At 48.0% G+C, this 14816-nt stretch overlaps 2 protein-coding genes across 2 annotated transcripts in view; one reads left to right on the plus strand and one right to left on the minus strand.

Annotated features, from left to right (window-relative positions):
• Efhc1 (EF-hand domain containing 1) overlaps positions 1 to 1942 on the plus strand; it is a 36535-nt gene extending 34593 nt beyond the window's left edge. Inside the window, exons 10-11 of the mRNA XM_021636470.2 lie at positions 30 to 255; positions 1713 to 1942. Of these exons, the coding sequence (XP_021492145.1) occupies positions 30 to 255; positions 1713 to 1784 (298 nt within the window). The 3' untranslated portion in view covers positions 1785 to 1942. The remainder of the gene's footprint in view (positions 1 to 29; positions 256 to 1712) is intronic.
• Positions 1943 to 6600: 4658 nt separating this feature from the next.
• Positions 6601 to 14816, minus strand: part of Tram2 (translocation associated membrane protein 2) — a 76780-nt gene continuing 68564 nt past the window's right edge. The window contains exons 8-11 of the mRNA XM_021636469.2: positions 14524 to 14628; positions 14096 to 14239; positions 13121 to 13284; positions 6601 to 11810 (exon numbers count right to left, since the gene is read on the minus strand). Coding sequence (XP_021492144.1) covers positions 11737 to 11810; positions 13121 to 13284; positions 14096 to 14239; positions 14524 to 14628 — 487 coding nt within the window. The 3' untranslated portion in view covers positions 6601 to 11736. The remainder of the gene's footprint in view (positions 11811 to 13120; positions 13285 to 14095; positions 14240 to 14523; positions 14629 to 14816) is intronic.

Consider the following 14816-nt stretch of genomic DNA (forward strand, 5'->3'; position numbering starts at 1 on the left):
TATCTGATCATTTCCTTCCTTCTCTACAGCAAGCAAGCGATAGAGGAAGCCAAGGCAGAGGAAGCCAAGGCACAGGACATGCAGACCCTGTCAGAGGCAATCCAGTTGCACCTGAAAGACCATTCATGCAAAAACAACCTCCGTGAATCATTTCAAATACATGACAAGGAGCATTCGGGATATATGGACAAAGAGTTGTTCTTTAAGATCTGTGACACTCTTAATGTCCCAGTCGATAACACCTTGGTCAAGGAGGTCAGTATGAATTGTGGTTTTGGGTTGATTGTAGAAGCTGAGTACTGGTCATTCCTTCCTAAAGAGTAACAAAGAACCGGTCCCCTACTCTGATGGTAGAATTTCCCACGTGGCAGCATAGACTTCCTATTCTAATTGTTGCTGCATGGTGTCTCTTAAGACGGAAATGGGGACAGTCAGCAGAAAAGCTGCTAGCCAAGCATATCAGGGATGGGAGGTAGTATAGGAGATCCTGGGGCAGCAGCTGCCAAGAAGAGACCCAAAGAGAAGTTAATTGAACAGGATGTTTGCAGGCTTTGTAGGCCTTCAAAAGCAGCTCATCAGTAGGACTCACATGGAAGCCAAAGTTGTTAGGACCATTGCCCAAGGCAGCAGTGGCTGTAGGGGCTGCATGGCTAGCTGCTGGTGGGGAAGATGGCACAGAAGATTTTCATGACTGTTAAATAAGGGTGTCATTTCTTTTATTTATTACAAATCCTGTTAGCCAGGAGCCCCTTGGAAGTCAGAAAAAAATCCCCCCCCTCATCAAGACACGCTCGTTGATTAAGAACAAGAAGGCTTCATTGACCTTCTTGAAGATCTTCAAGCAGGAGGGGATATTTAGAAATTTAAGTCCATTTGGAAAATGGTTTGGTTTAAGTAACTAGGTTAGGATGCAGGGTTTTGTTTGGTCTCTTTAAAAACATTGGTGACTAGGAATAGGGAGGAACAGATAGAAGGGCACTTGTTCATGTGGGCTAAACACACATTTAGCTCTAAGAAGCCTTTGATTGACAGCATGGCTAATTCGTTTTTAAGTTTATTCATACTGTGTGACACAGGAGCAGACATGAGAGGGGAAGTTCAGCCATTGGGAAGTGGGGTGCATAGGGGGTGGGTGAGGCAGATTTGCATGTAACAAAGATGACCAGAGCCAATCACTATTACCTATCAATGTTGAGTCCAGGGGACATTTAAAACTAGATCTAAATCTAGAATATATAACTAGAGTCTCCTATTAGGCTGCAACAATATGAGCCTGCTATTTAAGGATGTCTAGTTCTTGTGGGGGCAAAAGTATTTATATTTGAAGCTAGCGATAAAAGCATTTTGAAGCTGGGTCTGCTGGTACATGCTTGCATTCTCAACACTTGGGATGCAGAGGCAGGAGGATCATGAGTTCAAGGCCAGCAGAGGCCTCAAAGTGAGATACTGCCTCAAAAGATAAAGAAAAAAGGGAAATTGCCGTGACAATAACTACGCCCTTATAAACACGGATATTACCACCAAGTGGTTTCACTACGTATAAGATGGAGCTTAATGTCTGACCTGCCTTCCAGGATCACAGGATTATTTCAGAGTCAACTGAGGATATAAAGGCTGGACTCTGTTTGGGTTGGCAAAAACCGGGGCTCTTTCTGCGTAAGTGCACTCTGCAGTTAAGCCTCGTCTTACCTGTCCTCGTTGTTCCCTTGCAGTTAATCAAGCTGTGTACCCACAGAGAAGGCAGGGTTAACTACCAGAACTTTGTTCAAGCTTTCTCGAACTGACCCGAGTGAGATGATGCGACACACATTTTTGACATTGAACAGACACTGAGGAATCTACTTGGTATTTACCGTGCTAGCATCGACATCACTCCTGGAGCTGTATGTATTTTTTGGCTCTTCTGTTTCACTATTACTAAAGTCTAAAGTAAATTGATTTTTCAAAGAATTGAAGACCGGTGCCTTATTTGAAGTGGCAGGGGTATCACGACAGTTAATTTTATACTTAACTGATGGGACCCAGGGGGATCTAGACTTCATCAAACAGGCTCCCGAATGTGCCTGTAAGTGTGCTTGGGATGTGGTTAACTATTGGATTGGTAGACAAGTAAAACAGATCTTAAGTAAGGAGACCACAAGCCTGAATAGATAAACTGATCAACAACCATGCCTCCCCCAAGTAAGAGATTTCCCTGCCTTTAATGGCCACGTGGCCTTCTCTGGCCTTCAGATGTATACTTCCTGTGTCTGGAGCCTGCAGCCCACAGACTGGAGCTGGACCCTCAGCTCTTTTCCAGCTTACAGACTCAGCCTGCACAAGCATACATGCTCACCCATACCACACCACCGCACAAACAATTAGACTTCTGATCCTCTGGAAAAGCTGAACGTAGATGCAGAAGGATTAAGAACAGAAGGAATGATAGTCTTTTCTATCATTCCTACCTACCCATCTACTCCCCTCAATGTTGTAGGGTATATACTACCTGCTTTTCAGAGTGTAACTCTAAGCCCATTAATGGAATAAAAACTGGGAGCCTGGGGTCTGAACCCTTGATTCAACTCCCCAACAGTTTAAAATGGAACAAACAATAATGCGGTGTACATAGCATGGTGCCTGTTTTAATAAAAATCTGTGCATTTACAGGGCCATAATGTAAATATCTTTAGAAAAGAGTTCCTTTTAGCAAGCCTGGTTCTCTAATGAGCTCTGACTGACAGCCAGGGCTGCTCGTCCTTGGAAGGCAGCTATGCTAGATTCATTCCTGCCACTCAAATCATACAATGTAGAGGATGAAGTTGTACAGGACCCAGAATGCTCAGGTCCTCTCAAAACTGCCAAGGGGGCTTCCTGGTTTTGCCTTTTGCAAGGAGTTAAAACGTATCTATGGAGCTTGTTCAAGGGGTTTCTTTTTGGCTCTCGGCCATCTCAGGAAGAAACCACGTTTTGTCTTCGTCCACAGTTTTTAGCTGCTTGAAGTTTTACTGTTAAGTACTTAAAACAAAAATCTGTTTTGGTCTAAATGAAGTCAAGCTTTAGTGTGCCTGCTCCATCCAGTCCTGAGCCAGGCCTGGGAGCCTTTGGGAGTGTGTGTGCTAGACAGGTACAGTACTTCCTCTGGCTCCTGCATCCCATTCCTCACCTTTGGAATACAGAAAAATGGGTCAAGGAGCATAACCGGGAAAATGGGGAAAGACGTATTATTTCAGTGGTTAGTAAAATCACCTGAAGCCAGGGCTGGCCGAGTGACTGGCTTGTCCTCACTCACAGGGCACTTTTATTGAGGGAGCTCGAGTCATTTTCCACAGAAATCCTGTGCAGGGTCGTCCTGGTCTGCAGCTGCTCAGCTCTGAAGGCATGCTCCCTAGGCTCCCTTTCTTCCTCAGAGCGGTCTCTCAGGAGGGGCTGTCTCGGGCTGACATGCCCTTTCAGGGTACCTGGTCTTTCCCAATGCTCCATCTTCCCCAATGCTCATTTAAGAAGGCACTTGGCTGTGTAGTTAGGGAGGCCAATTCATTTCCTTTAGACTTATTCTAGAGAAAAATAAGCCACCCCCAAATATTCTTTCTAGATTCTAGAGGACTGAGGCAGGGAGTTCAGATCCACGGAACCCACGTAAAGGCCACTGCAGCTGCAGGCAGTATGATCCTAGCCCTTTCCCAGGGATCTGAGAGGTGGAGACCGAAGCTGCCCCAGGAAGCTCACAGACCCAACTACCCAGAGTTCTCAGCACAAGGGCACTTGCGAGACTCCACCTCAAAAAAGGTGGCAGGGACCGACCCAAGGTCATCCTCCATTCTCCGTATGCACACCAGTGTGTTTCCCCCCTCACCCTCAAATATGCATACACATACACACCGCACCAGACTTTTTTTTTTAAAAGTTTAAACTTTGGCAAGTTGAATGGCAGTACCCGCAGCATTCTGAAATCCTCCTGAGAATCCATACTTTCTTTCTTTTCAACTATCACTGCCTCCCATAAAAGATGAACGCTCACAGAAGCTACAGCCGACTCCTGTCAATCTTTCATAGATGCGGATGGTCAGTAGCATGCGGAAATGCTTCTTGGTCTTTTTTCCATTAGCTCCGGGCTTCTGCTGAAATGGAGGCGTTATCTTTTAGACCCCTTCCTCCACGCTAAAGCTGCAACATTCATAACCCCTCTGTCTTAGCCAGTGTTCTTTCTATAGCTGTGAAGAGACACCATGACCTCAGCAATGCTGACGAAGTGAAGCATTTAATTGGGGCTTGCTTACAGTTTCAGAACTTTAGTCTAATGTTGCCACAGTGGGGAGAATGGCAAACTGCAAGATGGAGAAGGAGCCAAGAGTTCTACCTTGGTGTTATAGGCAAAAGGAAGAGAAAGAACAAGCCACTGGGCTTGGCTTAGGTTTCTGAAAGCTCAAAGCTCAGCCTCAGTGACACACTTTCTCCAACAAGGCCATACCCCATAATCCTTCTCAAGTAGCCCTATCCCCTAACTACCAAGTATTCTAATAGGTGAGCCTATGTGGTCCATTCTTATTCAAACCACCATACCCTCCAATCTCAGTTCTGGCCACTTATTCCTTATCTTTTCTACCAGATAACATAGAGACAATTCTGTTGCTCACTGTAGTGTCAAAAAGAGAACGTGGTCTTATATAGGCTTAGCATACTCAGGTTCCATACGCTTGCTTCCCATGCCTCCTCTTGCATCTTTCAAATGAACCCAAGATTGAGAAGATCTGACAACAAACACCCTGACAGACAGATCTCACTTCTCTTTGAGGCCCTGAATGCCATGAGGTATCCAGTATGATACTGTCACAACTGGCCTGCATCTCCAAGCCAGGGCTCAGGTGATGGACGACAGCTAAGTGATGCCTGCAGTAAGCAATATTAAGAGATGATCATCCCTTCAAAGAAGCCACTGGAGAATGGAATCAGGACAAGTACTACCAGCCCCATTTGTGGCGCCAGCACACTGACAGCTAGCCAAGGCTATCAGATTTAACTGAAGGAAGTATCCAAGATTAATAAGTACAGCTCATTGCTTCAGGGCAGGAAAACATAAAAAGCTGCCTTGTGGTTGAAGACTGGCTTGGTGGTGAGCCACTGACTGACAGCCACTCTTCAGTCCATGATACCTACCCCAAATACACCACTAGGGGGCCTTGAACATACTGTCTGTGATTAAGAGGGTTCACTCTGGGTCAACACATTTTCAGTATATTCAGGACAAACAGGTAAAGAAGATTTCTCTAAATATTGTTTTCAAGGGCCCCTGGATATATGGCCTTTTAATTTCCTGTTGGTATACAAGCACAAACGTTTATAAAGATCAATTTAGCCAGGTATGGTTGTGCACATGTGATCCCAGCACCTGGCAGGAAGCCTGTCCAAGTCCAAGGCCAGTCTAGTCTGCAGTACAGTTGAAGCCAGCCAGGATTACATATCGCAAGGCCCTGTCTCAAAAATACAAAACAACCAATTTAAAGGTGGGCATGGTGGCGCATACCTGCGATCTAAGCTCCTGGGTGGCGGACGCTGGATTGCCATGAGTTTGAGGCCAGCCTGGGCTAGAAAACCAGTCAACAGACCAGCCAGAGCTATGCAGAAACACCATGTATCAAAACCAAATTATATACACATTTATTTGTACCAAAAACTTAACACTGTTGCCAGCCAACCCATCTTGAGAAACAAAACCCACAGAACGAGAAACGGGCTAACTTGGCCAACTGCTGGATATTACCCAGCATGCTATGGAGAGCAGAGCAAAAACCCATTTGCACCAAAGCTTGCAGCCATCAGCACCACGCACACTTTCATCTCAAGCAAGTCCCTGGGTGATTTTTACCCCTTGTAGATTTTCCTTGGCCAACTGCCACCTGAAATTGCATGTATCTCCTCAGCACCCCCCCCCCCCCAGGGACAGTTCTGGAAAGTGTAGCAGACAGCTGTACCCAATAGCAGGCTATATATGCGACAGCAGCCACACTGTTGTTGCCGCCATTCTTACTAGATTGGCACCCTACATTCATGGAGACCAAGACCTGCATCCCCTCCAAGCTGACTGTCTTCAGAGGAGAGTGGCCAAAGTGTGGAGGCCTTCATTCCGCTGCATCCAGCTTGCACATAACCTGTTAAGAAATCCCTTTTCTAACTTAATGTTACAGATAAATAAAAACAATGCATACCACTACCCAAGACCAGCAAAAGCAACTGTCCAATTCCAGTCATTAATTCCCATTACTGTTGCACACCCTCAGACCATAATCAAACAAAGAACCCAGCCATAGTGGCGTACACCTTTAATCCAGCTCTCCAGAGGCAGAGGCTTAGGCAGGCAGATCTCTGTGAGCTCGAGACCAGCCTGGTCTAAACAGTGAGTTCTAGGACAGTCAGAAATATATAGTGAGGCACGATCTCAAAACAAAACAAAAGTGAAAAAAAAATCCCAATTACTATGTAGTGAAAAATTTTAGACACAAAAGCTAAAGTTGACAGACTCGCTTTTTCAAAGTAAAAACACATGGAAGGATCAAGACTAAAAAAAAAAAAATACCATATAAGAACATACCAGTGAATTCTATCAGAGACCATTACGACCAATAGTTCTATGCCCTTTATTCAGGTATTTCAGAAAATATTTGATCATTTGTTTCAAAATGTTCGTTTAAAAAAATCCATACAAAACTGTAGCTTGTTTCTAAAACCAGACAGAAACAGTGGAAAAAGGACTTTGAAAAAAAATTTCACCCAAAGTAAAAAGACAGCCCTCCCCCCAACCCTTTAATACGAAAGCATAAATACGGCAGGTTTTCCTTGAGTTCCTGGTTGAATTTGGTCCATAACATGAGCAGGCCTGTGTAGAAAAACAGTCAACGTGTCCGCATTTGCATACTGAGTTGCTCTTGTGCACCAGCTCCTCCTCATATCCTTCGGGTGTCGGTTAAACAGAGTAACTGAAAAGTGAGGTTTAATCTCACACGAATCTGTACCCCAAAGAATGACAGTACTCACCATGACAGACAGGCCCTGTCAGCAGACAGGGCTCACCACTGTGCTGAAGTCCTGGAAACATGTCCATCCTTTGCACAGAAACAAGAAACCCTGGAATGCCTTCAGCAGGGATGGTGACGTCAGGGACGCCAGAGTGATCTTATTCCCACACACCGGCAATGTCCCGTTCTGAGGATTTTTTTTTTCTTCTCTTCAACACAATTTTTTTTAACTTTTATATTTTAAAAAACAATATAAAGATTTCTACGACGACACTACACATTCTCTAAGATTGCCACAGAAACCCACCCAGGATCATGAGACTGACAGCAATGAAGTAAAGAGACTGACACTTCGGTGAGGGATGATGACTACCCCTCCCATGGGTCCCTTCTCTTCCCATATTGCAGGATGCAGTAAGGGACAAGGGCCTGTGGGAAAGACCACTGGCTGGGGGGAGGGGTTATTGCACAACCCGGAAGAGTGGGAACAGACAGGCAGGCAGGCAAGGGTCAGGGAGAGGGATGGTGCTAGGAACCCTGACAGGAATCCAGGAGCTTTGCAGCTCCCAGACCATAGGCACTGCCAAGCAGGTTACCAACGAGCTAAGACTTGGAACCAGGGAGTACAAGTAAACACATTCCTCATACAGACTTGGGGCTACATGGAAGTAAAATGGATGGGAAAGGCTGCAATTTCTAATCTAGGCTGGCAGTGGGGAGACTGGAAGGGCAGGGCTCGCCACATAGGGCCAGACAGAGTACAAAGAGGTGACCTTCTTCCTAACCCCCGGGCTTCCCTTATTAGATAGGAGGCATGGTTACCTGCAGCTGGCCCACACCATGAACTTTCATAGCCGCCAGCCAAGCCAGAAGGCAACAGACAGCGGGGACCAGAGCCAAAGCAGAGAACACGCAAGACCTTACACTATCTGTGTGAGGAAGAGGAGGGTCAGAACAGATGAGGCGAAACTGTCAACCCACGTCCCTTTTACCTGGAGCTGTGCTGAGGTATGCTGTCATTGGCTGCATATGCCAGTCAGCCCTAGAGCCCTGGCGGTTGGGGGCTGGCCATACAGTACCAGTGAAGGCCACGAGGCAATATAAGGCACTTTTTACATGAAAAACAAGGACCCACTGGGGACAAGAACAGAAAGTTTGCAGAGGTTGCTCAGTATGATTTTTTTTCTTTGCACCTGCAGAGCTTCAGAAGAACACAAGATGGAATTAATACTTGCATAAGAAGCAGGGTGAAGGGGGAGAAGCTGATAACAGCTAACCATGGGCTGGAGAATTCTGTAGATGTTTTCAAAAGTCTGACATTGACATTCTCCCTAAAATCTTGTTCTGAGGAAAGAAGCTATAAGCTGAGGAGGCCAAGGGATGGGGAGGACCAGCTCACTGTCCTGACTCATAGGTGTTAACTTAATTCCACTCCAGTGAAGAGCAGAGGCCAGAGATCAAGAATGAAAAACTTTCTCCTGGAGACATGGAGGATCTTAAGCAGAGAGTGCTAGCTATGCCCAGACCCTGTATCTCCTTCCCCTCCAGACTCCTGCAAATCCAACTGGGAAGGCTGAAGCCCCTTAAAAACAAATGTAAGCGAAGGCCTTCCCTAGCTGCAAGGAGTCGGCAAGTCTCTCTAAGGGTGCATGGAATCTAAGTGAGCATCATAGACTTTTTGGAAAATGCACTCTTTCTGTCCCTAATTTTTTTTAACCAAATCAGGAAAAAAAAAAAAAAAAAGCCAAAGGGGACTAAGGTCTCCACCTTCAGGGACTCTTAAGGTCCCAGGAATCCCACAAAAGCATGGTGTCAGTAGCCAGAGCACTCTTGGGACAAGTCAGATGATGCTGGTCTGAAACCATTTAAGAACACAGCATTAGGACTAGAATGGCAGAAAGCCTCCCTTCCTGACTTTCATCTGCTTCTCTTTCCCCCAGGACCATCTCTGGACATAGAAGGAACCCAAGGAGCTAATTCATAGTGTAGGCACCCAAGCCTGGATAGCTTGTGAAAAGAATCATCCCATCACCAAACCTCTGAGGAGGGGAATGGGTAGCAGGGAGTTCTCCATCCACTGCCCCTGCCACTGATGCCCGATGGCATCCCAGGGATGTTGAAAGACAGGCAGTGGCTGCTGAGGTAGAGATTAGTGTCTTCTGGTCTTAGATGTTGCTGAGTATCTTAAAACTTGGAGGAATATGGCAAGTCCTTCACTAGAGCTCTGGTACTTTGGGGACAGGAGAGACTGCATAAAAAGGAGTAAGGCCACGGTACCCAAAATAGAGCAAGCTGGCCTATGTACTCAAAGGGTGCTGTGAAAACTGGTTGCTGGAATTACCGCAACATGGTTTGTGTCATCTTAACAAAGTCTTGGCTTTCCTACAACACCAATGCCAGAGAGGCTGTGTGGATGAGAAGGTACCTTATCATTCTCCCATGTCCCCAAACTTCCCTGGAGTCGAGGCTGGTGAGGTGTTGCCCTTGGTCTGAGGCCTTTTCTCTCAAAATGAATGTTCTGAACTCCTACCACTGAACAAATCCCCAAAACTGGATTCCTGGTAATATATCCAACAAACAAGCAACAAGGGAAGCTTGCAAGACACTTAGGAAGCCACATCATCTCAGGCATCTAATCTAAGAGTACCGGGAAAAAAAAACAAAAACAAAACAAAACCCCACACAAGGACAGGATCCTAAGATGTCAGCTGCTCTTTGTACCTCTGTTTCTCCAAGACCTCCACATATCACGTGCTTGTCACAAGTGTTACTGAAGGAATAACTCAATAGCTCAGCCTGGGGACAAAGATGCTGATGAGAGCTGGCAAGGGTCTGCCAGTAACATAGCTTGGGGAGGGTCCAGAATGACACCTAGAGTAAAGGGGTGAAGTGAGCTTGGTAGCCGCCGGCTGAACCTCCACACAGCTCCAGGCAGTACCGCAAAGCATAAGCTTAATTAAAATCACCAGGATAGGTGGGCTGCACTGGGTAAAATGTGCCAGATCAATTCTGTGGGGCTGCCCAGAGAAAGGCCAGGGAAGGAGACGGAGAAACAAAATTTCAAAATTCTATCTTGCTTCCTAAGCTCAGCCAAAAGGCAGCAAGGGGATCTTATCCCTATTCTCTATGCTTAACCTAGACCCTGAGGAGGCGGGGGAAATGCCACAATGATGTTTGGAACCAAGTCCCTCAACTACTGGTAAGTTAGATTTTACATATACTGTTAGTGGAGAGGGGAAGCTGCCTTGACGAAGACTCATCTCATCTTTTATGGGTAAAAATTCAAGCTCTGGTCTATACACGATGTGAAAGGAAGACCAGCATTATCAGGTAACATTAACATTCCTGTGTCACCAAGAACTGCTCCCCCATACTCCAGCAGAGTTCAGGGACCCTTTGAAGCCTACATCCCTTCTGGAAGTCCTCACAAGTTACCACAAGGACCTGTGACATCATCTTCAGGTAGAAGAGAGCTGGAAGAATACTGAAGGGAAAGGGGCCACAGACTCCTATGGACACAGCTGTGTCTGCTCATACATCCAGCAGTGACCCTGAGGCATCCTGGTATCAGGCTCTATGTGTTGCTTAACAATATCAGCAAATGACACCAACAATTTTAAAGAACACTCAGGTGAGGCCAGAGGAAGGGAGGGGGGCAGGTGACCTTTCTTGGAACATCGGTGGACCACCGCAAGGGGCTGGTGTCCTTGAGGCTTCACGCTTCTGCGGTAGAGAGATGAAGTCAAGGTTGCAAGTCTGTCCCTAGGCGGGGCAGCTTGCTTCTGGACTTGGGAACAGCATGTCTTGGGCAGGTTGAAAACTGCTGTTTCATTTGGTTTTAGATGCTGGTGGGTAGTAAGGAAAGCACAGCAGCTGGCGCTGCTGCGGAACGGTCCAGAGCGACTCTTCTGTCATTCTTGTCAGGCTACCTTTCCAGAAGAGGCAGCTGTTGGGTGCGCTTTGCTCTTGTGGTAGAAGTGGGAAGGCATGTCCTCCTCAGCCTGTCACCCCTAGAGCGAAGGCAGGCTGGTTTCCAATTCAAATGCAGCACTGGAAACTCCTCTTTGGAGTCCTGGGACTCAATAGTTAATTAACACTGTCTTTTTGGATGAAGTCACCATGTCCCAAAGCAAAACACTTTGGGATTGGACGTGTAGAACCAGAATCCTACATCTTGTCAGTCAGCACCAAGAATTTTGTGATCTGAGAGGGAGGGCCTTTGCTCCTCCTGCCCGTCCACACAAGGGCCACGGAGGATTGCCAGCTCTAGCGGAAGCTCCTTGGCAAGAGGAGGCTTCCAGGTTGACAGATCCTGGGACTGATGGACAGGACTGCAAGCTTAGCTCCCTCCCATTGTAAAAAAAAAAAAAAAAAAATCAGAGAAATTGCACATTATAGTCAGGAAGACAGGAGAAAAAGAAGCAGCCATGAAGAAAGAGAAAGAGATGAGCAGGAAGATGACTAGGAGAATGTAGGCCTCTGAGAAACCCAATAGAGGACAGAGGTGAGGCCATGAGGTGGCTCAAGGGAGCAAGAGAGGAGGATTTTTGGCTTTATTGAGAATGGTTTATGAAAGAAGAGAAAGACAAGAAGGTAGAGAGTGAGTCCCCCTTTGATGCCAAGGTTTCTACTGAGGAAGATGGAGCACGGCCAGCAGGGTGGAGAGGCTGAGCTGGGGGGCCAGGGTTCCTCGTCTCCCTGCCGAGCCCTCACCCAAAGGGTCCCTGCACTCAGCACTTTGGCCTTAGGGAGACTTGAGTTTCTTAGTCCGTGGGGAGGTTCCGTTCTCTGCTTTTACCACTCCATTTTCATGGTAACCTGGGGAATGAAGAGAAGAGGTGCACATGGGTTGCTGTTGACACCGGGGGAGGAAAATGGAAGAATTGGAGGGTAGGGGTGTCTGATGGATGGGGCTATGGCCTTGTTGCATGCAGACCATCCAAACAGGAAGCAGGCTGTAGCCAATGGAAGCCAGCAGACAGTCTGAGGCAGGTTGCTGCCTGTCCTAGTGCCTTTGATAAGTGGCTTTGCTTCAGGTGCTTAGTTTTGGCTGTCTTTTTGTGGACGCCATCTACGGTGACTCACAAGAACCGAGGAACAGGCAGCAGCCAACACCGAGGTCTGAGCAATGCTTGCTTGAATCTCTTAGCCCAGCCCCTCAACCCAGCAGAGCACCAACAGGGCTCAGCAACAGGTATGGTGACAAGGAGAAGAGATGGGACAACAAGACTCCAGCTTGGCAGTGCTGGTACACACCTTAAATCCCAGCACACAGGAGACAGAGACAGTTGGATCTCTGAGTTTGAGGCCAGCCTGGTCTACAGAGCAAGTTCCAGGACAGCCAGAGCTACACAGAGAAACCCTGTCGCAAACAAACCCCAAACAAACAAACAAACAAACAAAATATCTATATAAACTCAATGAGTTGTAGACATCCAGATACTCCTCCTCCTAAACCCTGTCCCTCAGGCTTCCTCGCACCCAGCTGCACACAAACAAACACACAAGTTCTTGCCAGGCAGGCAGCTGCCTGGAAAAATGCAGGTGAGTCAGTAGCCAGGCATGCAGACAGAGCCCCAGGCTGCACAGCAGATTAGGGCTGGGATGTCTGAGGACTTGCGCGTATGGGGGATCATTCAAGGATGCTCAGGAGCCAGAGGAGATGTGGGTGTCCCATCCCCACTGCTCCTCCCTAACACCAGGTCACCGTGAGTCATTCCTGAAGAGAGATGGGAAGCTAACGGTCTGGGAGGCAGGGGTGGGCCGAGATGTAGAGCACGAGGGCAGATGAGGACACAGCCACTGTGCAGCACAGGACGTGGGTGATAGCAGCCGCAACAGCAGCACAACTTGGCTGGATGCCAAAGGCTACCCAGAGGACAGACTTCCTTCCAGGAGTTCCCCACCCAATGCTGCCCTGACTCACAGGCCCTGTTATGGCCAGCCTGCTCACATAGGGTCTCAGATAAAAGCCGGATCAAGCCCCATGCCCAGAGAGAAGTGTCTAGAAGGAGGAGGCAGAAGGACTGGTCTGTGGAGCACCTAAGAGCCATGTCCCAACTCTACTTCACCCATCCCAAACAGACCTCATGTACTCACTCACTCTCTGCCACAGGCAGGGCACTCACCAGGTTCTCTCTTGATGGGCCTGGCTGGAAGCCTGGGGACAGCGGGAACCCTGCGCTTGGCACTCTGCTCCTTCCAGTATTCCCGCCAGTGCCGCAGCTGGGAGTGGATGAAGCGCCACATGAGCCAGGCCTGGGCGACACACACCAGCAGCAGCATGCCGAGCCTGCGGAGGTTCAGAGATAGATCTAAGGGTGAGGATCAGGTCCACAGCATACAGAAGGAGGTGTGGGGGAAACCAGGCCTGCTCTCCCCACAACCACTGGCAAAGTGAAAAGTGAGCTCCTCGTCAGTCTCTGCGACAGTATCCTTCAGCCATGTGAGGTGAAGGCTCTAAGGTGATGGGAGGGAGGTGAGAGTTGCACCACAGTCACACAAATCCTACACTACATACCCACAGTTGTCATCTCTCCCATATGCATGGCCCATAAGAAGGCCAATGTAAGCCACACAAATAGTGGTAACATTCAAGTGAACTAGATTGTGACAGTGCCAAAATACTTCTCTTCTAGAACATCACACACATCCATGGGAGCAACCCTAGAGAGACAGGATGCACTCTAATGCCTTAGGTCCGTCTGTGGACCACATAGCTTCCAGGCTGCCTTCCTTGATACCAGGGAAGGCCACAAAGCAAGCCATGGAGAACAAACCTTCCAGGTCTCACAAGGGTGTCATGATCAACCTAGCCTGGATGAGAGATGTCCTTGGCAGCATGATGTGCTAAATAAGTGTGAGGGGTCTGCATCGTATTTGGCCTCAGGTTCCAACTTCGGACTAAGAGCACCAAAGCTGAGAGGCAAAGGAAGTTTGATAGAAGCAGGAGACTGATGTCAATAGACTGATGTCAATGTTTCTGTGTGGCAACCCAAGGGTCATCTGTTTCCTGACCTTCCCTGTAGATGTGCCACATTCAAGAGGCGCCTGGCAGTGTCCAGAGAGCCCCAGTTCACCACCTCATGCTTCTGCCAACTCACCTGCAAGGCAAGGTGTTGAAGTTCCCTTTCTCGGGGTCAAACACCTGGTTTTCCACCCGAGCCAATCCAAAGCCGATGGCCAACACAGCGAGAGTGAGGATGAAGAGGCGTGTGACCCCAAACACAGCAGCCCAGGCATTAAACCTTCTCACAGGGGCAGAAAAGGGACGTCAGCTTTGAGAGCCCCTTAGGGAACCTTCACCCCATCCCCAGTAGCAACCCAGTGGGACAGGGAATCAAACAGGACTCAGGGAGGTGAGATTTTTTTCCCCAATAGTTCTAGACCAGAAATAAGCACTGAGTGCCACCTGCATGCAGGAGGCAGCTGACAGCTAGAGCAGCACTCTCCAACTGTTCAGACCACAGGAGACACCCAGGTCCCACCCCAAAGGTCTCTGGACAGGCCAGCGCCCACCAGCCCCACTTACAGCCTCTCGTTGTTCTCATCTGCAAAGTAGAAGAGTCGAGCCATGTGGAAAAGGAACTCAGTGGAGTACTGCAGCAGCAGCAAGATGAGGCCCAGGCGGCTCAGGCTGGAGGGAGAGAAAGACAGGACCTTTCTTCCCTGCCAGACACCCTGGAGCAGAAGCCACCCCAGCATGCAGTGGCTCAGGCTGCTCCCAGTGCCTGTGTTCTGCTTTCCACTTCTGGGGTGGGGGGCAATGCCTTATCCTTTGTGACAGTTTAGCTGCTGTACCTTCAGGGAGTTTTCCTGTTCTGT

This window comes from Meriones unguiculatus, chromosome 16 (assembly GCF_030254825.1).
Source record: "Meriones unguiculatus strain TT.TT164.6M chromosome 16, Bangor_MerUng_6.1, whole genome shotgun sequence".
Taxonomy (NCBI): Eukaryota; Metazoa; Chordata; class Mammalia; order Rodentia; family Muridae; genus Meriones; species Meriones unguiculatus.